The 18,021-nt window shown below is 33.7% G+C and overlaps 1 protein-coding gene across 3 annotated transcripts in view; it reads right to left on the bottom strand.

Moving 5' to 3' along the window:
* The window catches only part of LOC122504070 (cadherin-23), a 123,442-nt gene that overhangs the window by 46,128 nt on the left and 59,293 nt on the right, over positions 1–18,021 (bottom strand). For all 3 annotated transcript variants that reach the window (XM_043614962.1, XM_043614963.1, XM_043614961.1), the window contains exons 3-4: positions 13,032–13,183; positions 552–932 (exon numbers count right to left, since the gene is read on the bottom strand). In XM_043614962.1, coding sequence (XP_043470897.1) covers positions 552–932; positions 13,032–13,183 — 533 coding nt within the window. The remainder of the gene's footprint in view (positions 1–551; positions 933–13,031; positions 13,184–18,021) is intronic.

The following is an 18,021-nucleotide window of genomic DNA, read 5'->3' as shown; positions in this document are numbered from 1 at the left end:
GAATCGAAATATTGTTTGAGAAATCTTTCAGAGTTCCGATGGAATTCCGACGTAATTTCCATTGAATTCTATCGGAACTCTGAAAGATTTCTCAAACATTATTTAGATTCCCTTTTCAATAATTATGCCAGCATAATTCCAACTATAGCGGAATTTCTTATTTCTCTTAACTTATAGCGGAATTCCCATGAAATTCTGATATGTTTCCGATTAGAGTGGAATGTCATCGAAATTCCTTTGTAAATGTTATATAATTCTGATATATTTCGGATTGGAGTAGAATTTTAGCAAAATTCCTTAGGGATTTTAATATAATTTCGATTAAAGTGGAATATTTAGTGTGAATTCTTATAAAATTCTGATATATTTTCTATTAGAGAGGAATATCATCGAAATTCCATTGGAATTCTATCGATTATCAGGCGAAACTTAGATTTCATTGGGATTTTTATAGAATTTTGATATATTTCCGATTAGAGTGGAATTTCAATTAAAATTCAATTGGAATTTTGTGTGAGGCGAAAAAAAATTATTTCTGAAAATTAGAATACCTTCTCGTTGATTGCCCGATCCACGGCAAGAATTCTCAATTGATAAAGATATTTTTTTTCGTAATCCAATGAGCCAATGAGTCGAACAACACCTTTTCCATTGACAGTGGTAATGGTAAATATGTCATTATCGCCATCCAATTCTTGAATGTAATAAACAACCTGACCGTGAGCACCTTCATCGGCATCGTTTGCTTCGACAGTTGTCAAAACACCGGGCGATGAATTTTCCTTTATTGTTATTGTCGTCGGATGGGGACGAAAAATTGGTATATTATCATTGATGTCCTCCACCAATATGAGAAGACTCTGTGTTATATAATTTCCTTCACCTAATTTTCCATCGGTTAGTGTCAAAATCAGTGCATACTCGTGTTGTAACTGAAATTTTTTTCAAAATTTATTAGGTTATTTTTTAAATAATTTTGTCTTCTTTTTTTAATCATAATTAAAGAATTTTTCTTTTTAAAGGAAAAGTTGTCTCTGTATAAAATGCTTAGAACCCTAAAAAACATTTTTATAATTAATGACAATTGAGGCTTGGATTGAAGAACTCGACGGGATCGCACCAGACAGGTAGAAATGAGCGACTCTGGGCCCCATACTGCTACCTGACTGGTATTATCCCTTGCAACCGCGCTGCGGTCGAGTTCTTCGATCCGAGGATACTGATTTTTGCATATTTTGCATGAAAAATATGCCCAAGAAAGAAAATCGCCGAAACACAGCCCATTGTATCGCTTGTGATCGAGGTGTTCACTTGAGTTGTGCCGGAGCAAACCCGAACACTTTTACGTGCCTTAACTGCACGTAAATCTCAATAATTTTCATCTTTTTCTTCACTTTATTTTATTCATTAAAACATATTCTTTAATTTTCATCAACAAATAAACGTTTTCCAGCAGTAATACAGTACCGTCCGAAATTGTCAGTCCACCCATTCTCAAAGGAATGACAAAATTTTTTTAACATAAAATTCATGAAAAGTAAAATTTTTTTTGGTTTATATTTTGAAAGACAATAAAATTTTGAAAAGAATAAGACCTTACAGAAGTCATTTGGCCAAAATTTGTAGAAGATATTCTTAAAAATCGTCATTTTCAATGTTTTACAAAAATTTGAATAACTTCTAAAATAATGAACGCTTTTTAATAATCTTAGGCTTATTTTAAAGACCATTTTCTACAGAATAAGAATTACTTATAGTCATTAACCTGTAATTTTTAACTTGGCATAAGCATGACGTCAAAGTTTGACAAAAAAATTCAAAAAATTTGAAATAATATTATTAAAAGAAAAATAATTTTTGAAATTCAAACATATATTTTTATTAAATTTTCTTGAAAAATCTACACCATATCATGTTTTATATATGTTCTAGAATAGTTTTTAGTACAAAAAATTGATTTCAAATTTTTCCAATTTTTTTGTCCAATTTTGACGTCATGCTTATTCCAGGTTAAAAATGACAGGTTAATGCCTATAAGTAATTCTTTTTCCGTAGAAAAAGACCTTTAAAATAAGCCTAAGATTATTAAAAAGCGTTCATTATTTTAGAAGTTATTTAAATTTTTGTAAAACATTGAAAATGACGATTTTTAGGAATATCTTCTACAAATTTTGGCCAAATGACTTCTGTAAGGTCTTATTCTTTTCAAAATTTTATCGTCTTTCAAAATATAAACCAAAAAAAATTTTAGTTTTCATGAATTTTATGTTAAAAAATTTTTGTCATTCCTTTAAAAATGGGTGGACTGACAATTGCGGACGGTACTGTATTAATTTTTTATCGATTTACAAAACTGTCCAATAATACCCCGAGATTTTTTAAAATCTCAAAAACCAGTTTTTTGCGCCAACTGATACAGAATGTACAATTTTAAACAATTAGGTCAAATTTCTGGTACCAAAAGAAAGGTTATTTATCGTACCACAAAATCAAGCTTCGAAATTTTGAGAAAAATAATTTTTTTATAGAGTTTCTGGACAAAATAAAAGTGTGTCCAATAATACTCCGACCTCCCCTACAATTAAAGTGAATAACATTATTGAATTAAATGAAATTCAACTGAATGGAATTAAATTGAATCAACTGAGTTGCATTAAATTTAATAATATAATTCAATCCGTGTCCGGTTGAAACTTTTGTTCTACCTGGGACGCATTAGAACTTGTTCTTTTGCACGGGGTTGCTGGTCCTCTATCGGACGCGTGCCAGGTGGCGGATAGGTTAGCTTCCTAGAAATAGGTGGTATCGAGGAAATCAAATACTCGATGCGGCCCAAAACCAGCAAACAAGAAAACATCCATCATGAGCGATTGTAAAAACGAGGAAGAGTACCTGCAGGGTAATGCTACGGCTAAATCCCTCACTGGTTCCGATCGTCAAGCGCCTAGCGTGAGGACGGTGGCCAGTGGCCCAAGGATGCAGGAGGGCAACAACGCGTTGGGAGTGCCACAGATCATCGTGGACAGGGTGGAGAGACGAGGGAGTACAAGCAGCGTGACAAGTCAAACCAGCTGCATTTCTGTATTCAGTAATGCTTCTGTGATTGACATTGCTAGCTGCAATAAAGATCGAGAGGAATGCATTAAGCTGCGAGAGGAAGAGGCAGCGAGCATTCTAAAAATGGAGGATGAAGTCAGCAAGATGCTAAAATCCTGTGAGGTCCAGAGAAATGTCAATATGACAATCAAGGATGGACTGAGAAGCATAACATCGCTCATACGGGATGTGAAGGAGAAGCACACAGCAGCGGCCAGAAAAGATGAGAAGTTCTACCAGGGATTAACCTGGTCAGAAGAAGCAGTAAGGTGCAGATAGCGGACCGGCGAACTACGTTGAAAATTCGCGATATGGATGCCCTTACAAAAAAAGAAGACGTACTGGGTGCCCTGGAAAAAATTTCTACTGTACCAGCAGGAAGTAGGAAGGTGACGGTTCTCGGACCAAACAAGCTAAGAGCAAAGCTCGCTGTCGTGGTCACCAGTCAGGAAGACGCTGATAAGCTGGAGAAAATCGGGCACATAAAGATTCGGTTCGTCTTCTGCAAGATAAGAAGGAGAACTATGGTCATAAGGTGTCTAAGGTGCCTTAACTATGGCCACATAGGTAGAGATTGACAAGCAGTAGATAGGTCGCCTAGGCGACCTATCTACTGCTTGTAAAAAAAAAAAAATAAAAAAAAAAATAAAAATAAAAAAAAAATAAAAAAAATAAATAAAATAAAAAAAATAAAAAATAAAAAAAATAACTAAAAATCCCTGTATAAGATCTTGTACAAGAAAATGCACACATTCAGCAGCTGAACTTGTACAAGTTCTGGTAAGAACATGTACAATTTCTTGTACCAGGATTTGGAACAAGTTCTTGTATTAGAACTTGTACAAGAAAATGTACGAGTACTTGTACAAGAAAATAAACTTGTACAAGAAAATGTACAAGATTTTGTACAAGTTCAGGTACAAGTATTTGTACATGAACACGTGCATGTTCTTGCACAAGTATATTTATAAATAATTTTTTTTTAGAAAATTGGATCAAGTAAATTAATAAATAATTTTTTTTAAATTGGCATTTTAATAACTTATAAGCATTAAGACTCTCCACTTTAGGCAAGCCAAAAACTATTGCGCAGCTCTAAAAGCGTATAAAAACTACTGCGCAGCCTTTAATGTTTTTAATTTTTACAACTTAAAAATAATGTTTAAAGAAAATGTACAAGTACTTGCACATGAACCCGTACAAGTACTTGCACATGAACCCGTACAAGATCTTGTACAAGATCTTGTACAAAATCTTGTACGGGTTCATGTGCAAGTTTATTTTCTTGTACAAGTACTCGTACATTTTCTTGTACAAGTTCTAACACAAGAACTTGTTCCAAATCCTGGTACAAGAAATTGTACATTTTCTAACCAGAACTTGTACAAGTTCAGCTGCTGAACGTGTGCATTTTCTTGTACAAGATCTTATACAGGGATTTTTAGTAGGGCTGCGTGCTTCAAGTGCGGAGAAGCCGGCCATAAGGCAGCAGATTGTAAGAAGAGCCCATGATGCTTCTTATACCAGGCAAAGTTCGGCGAGAAGGAGAATATCCAGCATGTCGCCGGATCAGGAAGTTGCAAAGTCTTCCTCGAGGAAGCAAAGAAGACTTTGTCAAGGACAAGGAGGAAATAAGGCCAGAACAAGAGCGGCACGGTAGAGTCGCGCCAGCGACTACATGGGACCATTCATCTACGAAGTCTGAAGCCACTAGGTAGTTCCGTAGGTGGATAAAAGGTTCGAAACCCAGGGGATCAAGCAGTTTTTTTTAGTCGGCATTCGTGACTGCCTTAAGCAGGTATGCAAGGTTTATTTTTTATCCTTGCATTTTGTGAGTTTTTGAATTAATTGAATTAAATGATATTGAATTAGATGGAATTAAATTGAATAATATAATTGCATAAATTGAATTGCATTGAATTTAATAATATAATTGAATTTAATTAAAAAATTTAATTGAATTATTTGAATTGAATTAAAATAAAGCAAATTTAATTGAAATAATTAAAAAATTTGAATTAAATTGAATTGAATGGAATATTGAATTAATTATTTTATTTGAATAAAATCTATTTAATATAAAAATGAGAAGATAATTAAAATATTAAAATTTGAATTAGTAAAAATTTCAATTAATTTGAAAGAGTGACTGACTTTTTGTTTTTAAAACAGTTAAAATAAATTTCTAAATTTATTAATAAGATTTAATTTAATTAGTAATTAGTTTGTCAAATTTGATGTATTCTGTAATTTTTTAGTAAAATTTAAATCATGTAGTAATTAATTAGTAAAATGCAATATATTTAGTAATTAATTAATAGTTATACTAATTTTAATAATTTATTAAATGAGTAAGATCTGTTTTACTTAGTAATTTATTTAAATTTGTTAGTAAAATTTGATGTATTTCATTGGTAAAATTAAATTTAACTATAGAGAAATAGAGGAATAGAGGAAGTCAGTCTCTAATTTAAATTAATAAAAATATTTACTATACTCAAGTCTAATGAGTAAGAAAAAACTTTTTTACTCTTATATAAATATCAAAAAAAGTTAACTTTACGTTCTTTTTTTCTCATTCACCTAACTGATAAATAATATATTACCTATTTTACGATTATTCTTCTATGAAATCAGTGTTTAATTTGCCTTGAAAATTTTCTAGTCAAATATTAGCGTGTTAAATATTGTGAATTACAAGTTTTGAGGTCATGGTGCATTCAACCATTGAGTTAATTTACTATTATTTTGAGGAACGCAAGATCATCAATTTCTTCTTCTTCTTTTTTCTCTTCTTTTCTACTTTGAAAATTTTTAAATTATATACCTTTTAAGAATCAATAAAATTTAATTTTTTTTCTTTATCGTGTTAAAAACTTTATAACTAAATACAAAATTACAATCAATTATTACTTTACGATCGATAAAAAAATTTGTACTTAAAAAGTTTAAAATAAATTTTTCTCCTACAAATTGTTTCATTTTTCTTCTTTTTTATTTAAAATGGAAATACTACTTGCCTTTCAAATACAATTTTTTATATAGTTACTTAAGAAAATAATTTTATGCAAAAAATTTTGATTATGAATATGGGAATGAAAACTTTCACGAAATATTATTTTAAGGGGCCGTTCAAAAAATACGTAACGCTATTTTTTGGAAATTTGGGCCCCCTCCCCCCAAGCAACGCAATGTTGTATACATTAGCGCCATTTTTTCTGCTGACCGTAACAAATAGCTTGACCCAAAAAGCGTTACGTATTTTTTTAACGGCCCCTACAGAAAAAAAAGTTAAAAATAGGTAATTTTTAGTCTTTATAAATCTGTAGTTTTAAAAATTTACAGATCAACAGATTATTGATCTATAGATCTGAATATTATTATTAGTCTATAGATTATTGATTATCTCTTGATTTCAAGATATAAAAATTTATAAATTAGAAAATTATTCATCTATATAGATTTAAAGATCATTTGTCTATTTTATAATTAATTAATAAATCTAATAGATAGGCTATTAGATTTATTAATTAATTACACATAGATCTAAACATCATTGATCTATATTGTTCAATAAATTTGTACTTAGAGTATTTATTTACAACTCTTTCGATCCTTAGATAATAGATCTATATAGATTAATAACTTCTATTCATTACTGATTCTTGGATCCATTGATTATGAATCTATAAATCAATAAATTATTCATCTATTTACTCTTACGTCCATACTTTAAAAATAATGTTCTGTGGATCCAATATAAAATAGATCTACAGATCTATAAATTATTAACTTATAGTTAATTTGTATAATTTTTTTTCTATAGATCATATATTTAAAAATTATTGAATTAATCCATAGATTATAGATTTACAGATAATTGATTTATAGATTATTAATTCGTTAAATATTGATTTATAGATTACTGATTTATAGATTATTTATTTATGTATTATTTATTGATTTATAGATCATTAATTCATAGATCTTCAGTTTATTGACTCATAGAGAATTAAATTATTGCTCTATTAATCTATAGATTATTGATGTATTGATCCATAAATCATTGATTTATAGAATATTGATTAATAGATTTATGGATAATTGATTCATAGATCTTCAGTTTATTGACATGCACTGTAAAAAAAGGGAGTTAAATTTTAACTCCCCAGGGAGTTCTATAAAAAACGCTCCCATTGGGGAGTTAATGCCAGGGGAGTTAAATAAAGAGAGTTAAAACTTCACACCTAAATGCTAACTCCCCAAGGAAAAAATAACTCGCGCGGGTGTTGAATGAAGGGAGTTAGAAATTAACTCTCTTTTGGAGTTGATTTTTAACTCGAAAAATTTCACTCCTAACTCCCGAGTCCGTTAACTTCCTAAATTTTTTACAGTATATACACGGAGAGAAAAATCAAGCGTTTGTAGTAAGACATGGTCTATACTTAAAAAGCACGGCGCTGTTTATACTCGATTTGTAGAAATCTATGCTAAAAGAGTATAGGTCTCTACTAAAAGAGTATAGGTCCCTACTCTTTTAGCATAGATTTCTACAAATCGAGTATAAACAGCGCCGTGCTTTTTAAGTATAGACCATGTCTTACTACAAACGCTTGATTTTTCTCTCCGTGTAGAGAATTAAATTATGGATCTATTAATCTATAGACTATTGATCTACTGATAAATAGATAATATTTCGATTTTTAAATTGACATTCTAATTATATTTCTTATTTACACCTTTTTATTTTAATACATAAATTATTGATTTATCGATTACTAATTTATAGAATATATATATATATATATATATATATATGAGGCATTTTACGTGAAATGTCCTAAGTTGAAATTTCAACTTCTTGAAAAAAATTGAAACTCGAGGAATTTGTTGTTCTATCCAGTAGAAATGTGACCCAAAAAATATTTTTGATTTTTTCGAAAAATTGGAGGGGGTAGAGGGGGGTCAATTTGACCAATTTTGCCAACATCGGCTACTTTGTGAATTTTTTCTGAACATACTTGTAATGGGAAAAATTTTTTAAAATATGTTTCTGAAAGGTTTTTTCGTCCTCTTTCCAATGGTGTATTTTATTTTTTAATATTTTAAAAATTTACCCTAATTTTTGATAATTTATATTTAATTTTCAATTTCCCAAAAATCGGTCCGTTTTTTTTGAAAATAAATTATTGCAAACGAAAGCTGAGGTTTTTTCCTATCGGCATGTAAATTTTCAGAATGCCCTTTTTTTTTGTTTTTGAGTTATTGAATTTCAAAGAATAAATTGCGGCGCGCTGCGTCGCGGTTGCACTGAGCCGCGTGGCAACCCATGGCAACCGGCGTGAGACGAGGCGCCCGGGACGCTGCGCGCCGCAATTTATTCTTTGAAATTCAATAACTCAAAAACAAAAAAAAAGGGCATTCTGAAAATTTACATGCCGATAGGAAAAAACCTCAGCTTTCGTTTGCAATAATTTATTTTCAAAAAAAACGGACCGATTTTTGGGAAATTGAAAATTAAATATAAATTATCAAAAATTAGGGTAAATTTTTAAAATATTAAAAAATAAAATACACCATTGGAAAGAGGACGAAAAAACCTTTCAGAAACATATTCTAAAAAATTTTTCCCATTACAAGTATGTTCAGAAAAAATTCACAAAGTAGCCGATGTTGGCAAAATTGGTCAAATTGACCCCCCTCTACCCCCTCCAATTTTTCGAAAAAATCAAAAATATTTTTTGGGTCACATTTCTACTTGATAGAACAACAAATTCCTCGAGTTTCAATTTTTTTCAAGAAGTTGAAATTTCAACTTAGGACATTTCACGTAAAATGCCTCATATATATATATATATATATATATATATATATATATTTATAAATTATTACTTTATAGATTATTGGTTTATAGATAATTGATTCATAGATCTTCATTTTATTGACTTATAGAGAATTAAATCATCATTCTAATTATTTTTTACTTATAGCTGTTTAATTATAACTATAATTAAAGATCAGATTTGTATAAATTATTGATCCATAGATCATTGATTCATAGATTATTGATCTTATAGATAATTGATTCATAAATTATTGATCTTATAGATTTTATTGATTTATAGATTATTGATTTTTAGAATATTGTTTTATAGAATATATTTACGTACTCATATATGTAATATTTTATCTCTATGTCATAGATCCATAAATTACTGATCTATATAACTTTTTTCACCTATCGAAAAAAGTTTTTTTGACAGATGATTGCTTATCTGGATTTGATATTCTTAGATCATTAGGTGTCTTAGCATGAAACCAATTGTCCGGTATTGATTGCCAGCGAGTGTAATGATTGACTTGAGCGTAAAGTTTGTGATGCGTAAACGAAGCCGATCGGACGCGGTGCCTTTTACGCTAGAATAATTTCTTGATGGTAGTGTCTTTTTTATTTAGAAAAAAATTTCATCGGTACTTGAACTTCATAGAAAAATGAAACATTTTCTTTTTCTCTTCTTGTTTCTTTTTTATTACGCTTGCGCAATTCGGAAATATATAAACGACCAACAAATACACAATATTACAGTCATGGTAATTATTTGACAAGTTTCGATGTTAAATGTTTTTTTACTATTTTTTGCTTTCAACCAAAAGGGATTCACACTTATTTCTTTAATAGAATATCGTCTTCAAGTATTTTGTTGAATTTTTCTCTCTTCTTCTTTTTCTCTAGATTTTTTAAGAGTTTATAAAGAAAAGGTATTTTGGAAATAACTGTTTTTGTATTTGTTTATAAAAATTTATTTTTATTTTACTTTAATTAAAAATGAAAATTTAAGTCTCATTTTGTTTAATTAAAATAATATAAAGAATTTTTTTAATGAACAATATTGTTTTGTCTTAAATGACATTTTTTAAAACTCATTTTTGCTTAATTAATTTTTTACGTCATATGATTGAATTGATGTTGAACAAGTATATCACTTTCGGTATCTAAAAATAATATACAGTAGAATTCGCTTATAATGACATTGAAGGGGCAGAGTAATTTCGTCATACTAAGCGGTCGTCATATCTATTTAAAATACAAAATGCCAAATAGTTTCATAAAACCTATTTAAAATGGAAAATTATTTTCTGTTTCTTATTTAAAATGAAAAATGCAAAATGTGTATTTGAAATATGTTAGGGGAGACTGGAGCGAAAAGTTAAATTTTGCATAAATGATTTCTTTTAAATAATATAATACGCTTAGATGCAAATATTTATATATCAATATTGTAGGGCAGCTTGTCCTTTACAACTTTCAATAAAAAAGTTTCTGATATTTTCGCGTAAAATACATGTTTTGTCCTTTTTTGAAAATTTTGTTTTTTTAACATTTCGCCCCATGCTGGGGCTAAATGTTTGTAGCTTCGTCTCACACACTGCTGGATCTTTTCTAAAAATTATTTAAAGATTCACATGCAAACTTCGTAGTATTATTTATTTTCAAATTTTAAAGAAAATTGTGTAAAGGTTTATATGTCCCACTTTAATAAATGTTTAGCGTGAAACTTTTCTAAAAATTGAAGTTACTTTTTCATGTAAATCTATTATAGACGAAAATTCTGCAAACCATGTTTCTGCAAAGAAAGTTAGTAATTAAAAATAATTTCACACTTTTAATTAGCAGGACTAAAAATTTTCTTATAAGTCTACTTAATTTCGGAATCATCAGCAAACAAAAAAAGGTGATGAGAATGTTATCCTTAAAGTCGTAGTAACTTAAAGAAAAAAAGTTTTATAAAACATGTAATAGGAAAAAAGAACAAGAACGCAAGTAATGCACAATTCTTGCGGACGACTGTGTCCGACCGAAGGGCGGGCAGATTTTTTTGTTCAGTTTCGTGAGATAAATTAGGAAAATTATAAACAAAAACTATAATTTGTAAGGGGTCGCTCTACAATTACTAATTTGGGAATTTTTACTGATTTTATAGCAGAAAATATTAAATACGGCTCTCAAGTTGATATGGTAGATGCAGATATCTCTAAGGCATTCGACAGGGTGGATCATGGCATTTTGCTCAGAAAGTTGAAATTATTGGGTGTGTCTGATAACTTAATTGCTTTTTTTAAAAGTTATATCTCTGACAGGTGTCAAGTTGTTAAGGTTAATAATGAGTACAGTGAACCATTTTTGGCTACATCTGGAGTTTCCCAGGGATCTAGTCTTGGCCCACTCATATTTGTATTATATATGAATGATGTAAAACCTATTTTCAAGCACTCTTTGTTTTTGCTATACGCAGACGACCTTAAATGTTATAAAATTATTAAAAAATCTACTTTTCAGAAGGACTGCAGGCGTTTACAAAGAGACTTGGTAAGATTGGCTACATGGTGTCAAAAAAATCACTTAACAGTAAATTTTAATAAAAGTTATGTAGTTTCATACTCAAAAGGTAGTGTTGATTTATTCAATTATATCATTGATGGCCAGGACTTAACAAGGGTAACAAGGGTACGTGATTTAGGAGTTTTATTCACAAGTAATTACTCATTTAATGATCACATCTCTGAGATTGTTACTAAATCACTAAGAACATTGGGGTTTGTGATGAGGTGTGCATCTGTGTTTCGTAACCTGGGAACTCTTAGAACATTATATTTCACACTTGTTAGATCGATACTTGAGTATGCCTGCATTATTTGGTCACCTTTTTATGTTTTTAATATTTTGAGAATTGAGCGTGTACAAAATCGATTTTTGAGATTTGCGGCTAGAATTCTTAATATTTCTTTTGATAGGCATACCCATGATTACAATGAACTGCGTAGTGTTATGGGAGTCCCGTTGATTACCTCTAGGTATCTTTATAATGACATATTTTTTCTTTATAAGTTGATGAATGGAGCGATTTATTGTCCGCCACTTTTGTCGATGATCAATCTTTCGGTTACTAGACGAATCAAAAGGCACTATACATTATTCTTCGTTTCTTTTCACAAAGCAAATTATGTTAATAATTAGAGTTGTGCAAAAAGCTCGAGGCTCGAGGCTCGAGCGAGCTTTTTCGAGCTTTTCATTTTTCGGGCCGAGCCGAGCCGAGCCTAATCAGTTCGAGCTCGAGCCGAGTTCGAGCCGAGCCGAGCTGTGTAAAAAGCTCGAATAGTTTCGAGTACTCGAGTTAATTCGAGTACTCGAATTTTTCGAGCACTCGAGGGAATTCGAGTACTCGAATTTTTTCGAGCTCTGAGTAAATTCGAGTTCTAGAGAAAATTCATAGAATTTTCGCATTTATTATATTTAGCAAATAGAAATATTGATTCAGTAATTCAAAAAAATTCGAAATTTTTTACTTATTAATAGTTTTTTTAGTAAGTCAAAAGCTCGAATCCATTCGAGTACTCGAAAAATTCGAGTACTCGAATTCACTCGAGTGCTCGAATTTAATCGAGTACTCGAATTTACCCGAGTACTCAAATTTTTCGAGTACTCGAAGTCACTCGAGTACTCGAAAATTTCGAGTACTCGATACATCGAGCCGGCTCGGGCTCGGCTCGGCTCGGCCCGAAAAAATTTCGGCTCGGCTCGGCTCGACTTTTCGAGCTTTTTGCACATCTCTATTAATAATACTATGTTTAATAGAATTACTAGAGAAGCAAATTGAATATCAAATGAATTAAACTTCTTTGACAATAACGCATTGAGATTTAACACAGCACTGCGTAGAATTGTGTTCGGTACTAGTCACACATAAGCTTGCCTAGCGTTTGGTAAATATTATTGAGTTTGTATATTTTTTTAGATTGTAAGAGTACTTAAGGTACGAAAGGACTTGACCCGTTTATTCTGAATAAATAAATAAATAATTATTTAGTATAATTCATTAAAAGATTTTATTTATTTCAACATTTATGAAAAGGAAATTAATTAATAACAATTTTACCTCTCTATCCAATGGTTTATTGAGATAAATATTTGCTTCATTTGGATTGAAATTTTCCACTCTTATAATATCGCTGCCGGGTTGATTTTTGATTCCGAAATATAATTCGTCTCCATCTGGATCTATTCCTCTTAATCGATGTATTATGCTTCCTGAAAAGTCAAAAGAAACATAAATTTGATATTTTTATTTGTGGTAGAAAAAAGAAGAAAATAATAATAATAATAATAATAATAATAATAATAATAATAATAATAATAATAATAATAATAATAATAATAATAATAATAATGAGGGTAAACTCTGTGAAGAGATACCAGGATGCACTCCCTTTGCGGAAACTTCCTGCTATCTTGGAGAGACACATCGACCTCCACGTCCGAACATACATGTTCACGTGCCCTTGGATATCATAGACGTCGCATCAATGCTCCGGCAATGCTATAACGTCTATGTAACTAACGGAGGCGGTTCAGGGCCCATCTTGGCCAGATGGTAGTACCTTGTTAAGGCCCGATTGTTCCTCGACACGGGACAAAGAAATAAAAAAAAATGAATGAAATGGACAAAATTTTAAATGAAATACTCCAAGTGGGAACCTCGAAAGAGGGTAATCCCACCACCGATTCTAATCGGGTGCAAGCCCCGATAGTCGGTGCAGATGGCTCCAAGGATTTTGGAGGGAGCCAAATAGATAGCCAGCTGACATGCTACGAATCAAATGTCGCAAATCAGTTCCTGGCTATTCCCGGAATTTTTAAGAGTGTGCACTAGGCATTCAAGCGCCAAAAGAAAGTCAGTCGTGACATCCAGGATGGCGTGGCGGTTTTGGAGAGTGCGTTCTTACGATTTGTAAGAATTTACGAGCCATTCAAAGACCAGGAGCCACAACATCCAACTGTGGGAGCTCGACAGCAGACGGAGACTACTGCAGCTCTGGACAACGTAACAACACGCCCTAATAAGGCAAAAGACGTTAATAAACGCCCAAGGGAAGGTGCAAGCCCAGATGCGAGTCCACAACAAGGGACTCAAAGCGAGAAGAGAATTAAGCGAAAGGATGTTCCACAGCTTGGTTCTGAGTCGCTAGTTGGAACAAAAGAGACGCCCTCAAATAGTCCTAGCAAGTCGTATGCTGAGACTGTCTTGAAAGACGGAGCGGACAATGGGGACGGCTTCAAAGTTGTTAAAAACAAAAAGAAACGGGCTCCAAAAAATAAGCCCTCAGGTGAGAAAAAAGAGTTTCCGAAGCCCCCTTTGAAGCTAAGGAGCAGGAAAGCTGTTAAAATTACGGCAAGAGACCCAAAGTTGTATGAGGGTATCTTGCCGCTGATAAAAGCAAAGGTAAACCCAGAAGATACGGGTACCGTGATCCGGAAAATCAGGAGAACTTTTAAACAGGAGGTTCTTTTAATAGTAAAAAAGGGTGGAGAGACCTTAAAATTTGCAGAGGCACTGTCTTCGGCCCTGTATGGCAAAGCTGAGGTCACACCTCTGGTGAATAGAAGGTCTCTAGAGATTAAGGACTTGGATGAAACCACCACAGAGGATGAGGTGACTTCAGCACTGAGAGAAAAGCTGGGTAAACCCGACCTGAAGATGAAGTGCCGACTTTTGCCGCGCTACAAAGGAACTAAGGTTGCTCTGGTACGTCTGACAGAGGCAGAAAGTAACACTCTGCTAAAGTTTGGTAAAATAAAAATCGGCTGGATAAATGCTCCAATTCGCGAGCATGTTGAAGTAGCTAGGTCAATGCCACGCAAAGGCGCCATTCCCGTAAGAAAATCCTTGCACTGGTGGTCAGAGGAGCTAGCCTCCTTGAGGAAGGAATGCCTCAAAGCAAGAAGGACATATACCCGATCTAAGGAAGATTCCTTGCTGAAAGAGGCTTTCAAGGAGGCGAAAAAGAACCTCAAGAAAGATATCCGCAAGTCGCAACGCCGTAGTTGGAAGGACCTAATCGAGGAAGTCGATAAGGACCCATGGGGTCTGGCTTTTAAAATCGTTACTAAGAAATTAGCGACGAGGCAAAAGACCGCTGGCCTGGACAATCCTGATTGGGTCAGAATGATAATAAATTCTTTGTTTCCTCCTGCAGAGCCATACCTTAGAAGGGACTGGAGTTTTTGCAAAGTCAAAGAGGAAGAACTCTTCACACTTAGTGAACTACAAAAAGCAGGCAAAAGATTGAAAACAGGCAAGGCGCCTGGAATCGATGGGATTAGTAACGAGATCCTAAAGTTGGTTATCGACACTACACCCCAGATTCTGCTTCGATGATTCAATCTTTGCCTTGAGAGAGGAGAGTTCTTCCGCGACTGGAAGCGACAGAGGTTAGTCCTCCTGAGGAAAGGTGAAAAACCTCTAGATAAAGTCTCATCATACAGGCCTATATGCCTGCTAGATACGATGGGTAAACTTCTAGAGGATATGGTTCTGCAGAGAATGCAAAGCCACTTGACCGGAGAGAATAGTCTATCGGATCACCAATTTGGTTTCCGTAAAGGCAAATCCACAGTTGATGCTATCCAGGCAGTTGTGGACATAGCCAAAGCAGGAAAAAACAAATTGGGACCTGGAGAAAAGAAGAGCTTCTGCGCGTTGGTAGCAATTGACATACGCAACGCGTTTAATTCCGCAAGATGGAAAGATCTTATCGAGTCGATGAAAAAGAAAAACATGCCGCCCTACTTGTTGCGGATAATGGATAATTATCTTAGCGACAGGTAGGTTATATATGAGGGAAACACCTGCACTCTCAAGGAAGAGATGCAGTGTGGGGCTCCTCAAGGCTCGAGGGTGGGTCCATTTGTATGGAATGTATCTTACGATGATTTTCTGCGAATGGATCTACCCGAAGGTGCGGTGATCATCGGCTTTGCGGACGACGCGTTGTTCGTGTGCACTGCCGAAAGTGAGGAGGCTCTTGGGACATTGGTGAACGAATGTCTGCGACTAGCAAAAAGCTGGCTGGATACCAGAGGTCTTAAAATGGCCCTGGAAAAGACCGAGGCTCTGCTGGTCACAGACAGACGTGGTTATGAGCTCCCACGAATCGTGATAGACGGATTCGAGGTCAAGTGGAGTAAGAAAATTAAATATCTTGGTGTGGAGTTGGATGGAAGGTTAAACTTCCACCACCGCATGGCTACGGCGTCAAATAAGGCGATCGAGTGTGCGGCTAATCTTTCACGGTTAATGCCAAACGTAGGCGGACCCCGTGAGCAAAAAAGAAGACTGGTAGCGAGTGTCGCCCATGCTAAAATGCTCTATGCAGCACCAGCGTGGGCCCCATCCCTGAGGAGTAGAAAATGTGTTACCATCTGCGAAAAAATACTGTCAGCGCAGAGATCGATAACTACGCGTATCATCTCTGCATATAAGACGGTATCTACGAGTGCTGTGCAGGTCCTTGCAAGTGTCCCAACAGCAGATCTTTTGGCGAGGGAAAGGGAAAAAATGTTTCTCTTTTCTAAAGAAAGAAGTTCCTTAGATGAGGAAATAAGACCAAGCAAGGGCCTGATCCGCAAAGAAGCGAGGCACAGGCTCATAGAAAGATGGCAAGAAAGATGGGATGGTGAGGAAAAAGGTCGATGGACTTATCGCCTTATTCCGACACTCGCCACCTGGATAAATAGGAAACATGGTCAGGTTTCCTATTATTTGACTCAGGCGCTCACAGGTCACGGGTGTTTTAACTCGTACCTGTGTCGCTTTAAATTACGCGAGGACGAGGTGTGTGCATATTGCCAGTTCCCTGTGGACAACGCGGAGCACACCCTCTTCTCATGCAGAAAATGGGACTTGGAGAGGCGGGCCATGTTCGAAGGTGTAAACAGTCAAGTTACACCGGAGAACATGGTATCGCTGATGACCCAGTCAGAAGAGAATTGGCGGCAAGTCGAGAACTTCATAATCTCGGTTATGTCGAGGAAGGACCTCGACGGCCGCCAAAAAAGCGTAATTTAAACAGCTTTCAAATTTGTTTGTTCGTTTCTTATTAATTTATTTTGTGATTTATTTGTCCTTATACATTTTTTAATTTGTTTTGTGTTTTTTGTTCGTCTTTGTACAGTTTTGTCTTTTCAACATTATAAACGTGTTTACTTTTTTTTCTTTTCTTTTTATATCCGTTTACAATTTTATCTTTTGACTTTTAACACTTCTTAAACAATTTTTTTTTTATTATTATTGTTGTGTTGTAAATTCCGCTTAGACTATGAAATAGTTTTAATCACTTTTTTTAACTACGGACGCAGGAAAACCGCAGAGAGAAGAAGAAGGTCACATTAGCGACAGAGTTGGAGCGCCACCCTCGAAGGCTAAAGTCTTACGACTTTTCCGAGAGAAAGTAAAGGGCTCCAGAAGAAGGGTTACGGGTTTTAGTGGATCGGGCTGGTAGTAGGTCGTCATTTTATTAAATTTATTATAACATTTATTTATTTATCTTTTTTTTAATATTTCCTTTTGTTTTATTTTACCAACCCCACATAACCTTGGAGTGCGAAATCCAAGGTATCTGTAGGCAGATTTCCCAAAAGTCCCTAAGCAAAAGAAAAATAATAATAATAATAAGTAGTAAATATAATATAAATAACAAATCAAGAACGTTGATTACGAAAACGAAATTCCGCAGCGAAGATTTTTTTTTTGTGTTTGCCTCATTTAATTTTGTCCTTATGTTCAAAAGTTATTTAATTATTATTTAATAACTTTTTTGTTTATAAAATTTTTGTGTAAGCATAATATAATAGTATTTTAAGCAACAAGGGTATAAAGGCAGCCATTTGTTTACGGTGATTTTTGTGACACGAGTGGAGGTCGAGGGCGCCCCGAGACCGGAACGAGTGTCACAAACATCATCGTAAACAAATTGGCTGCCTTTATTCCCGTGTTACTTACGATATTTTTTATTCCTAATGCACAAAAGTGGCGATTTCAGATAGCAGACGACAGGGAATAAAAGTCAGTCATTTGTTCGACTTATATG

Source organism: Leptopilina heterotoma, unplaced genomic scaffold, assembly GCF_015476425.1.
Source record: "Leptopilina heterotoma isolate Lh14 unplaced genomic scaffold, ASM1547642v1 Lhet_278, whole genome shotgun sequence".
Classification (NCBI taxonomy): domain Eukaryota; kingdom Metazoa; phylum Arthropoda; class Insecta; order Hymenoptera; family Figitidae; genus Leptopilina; species Leptopilina heterotoma.
The sequence above is the reverse complement of the archived record's forward strand: the minus strand, read 5'-3'. Positions and strand labels throughout refer to the sequence as shown.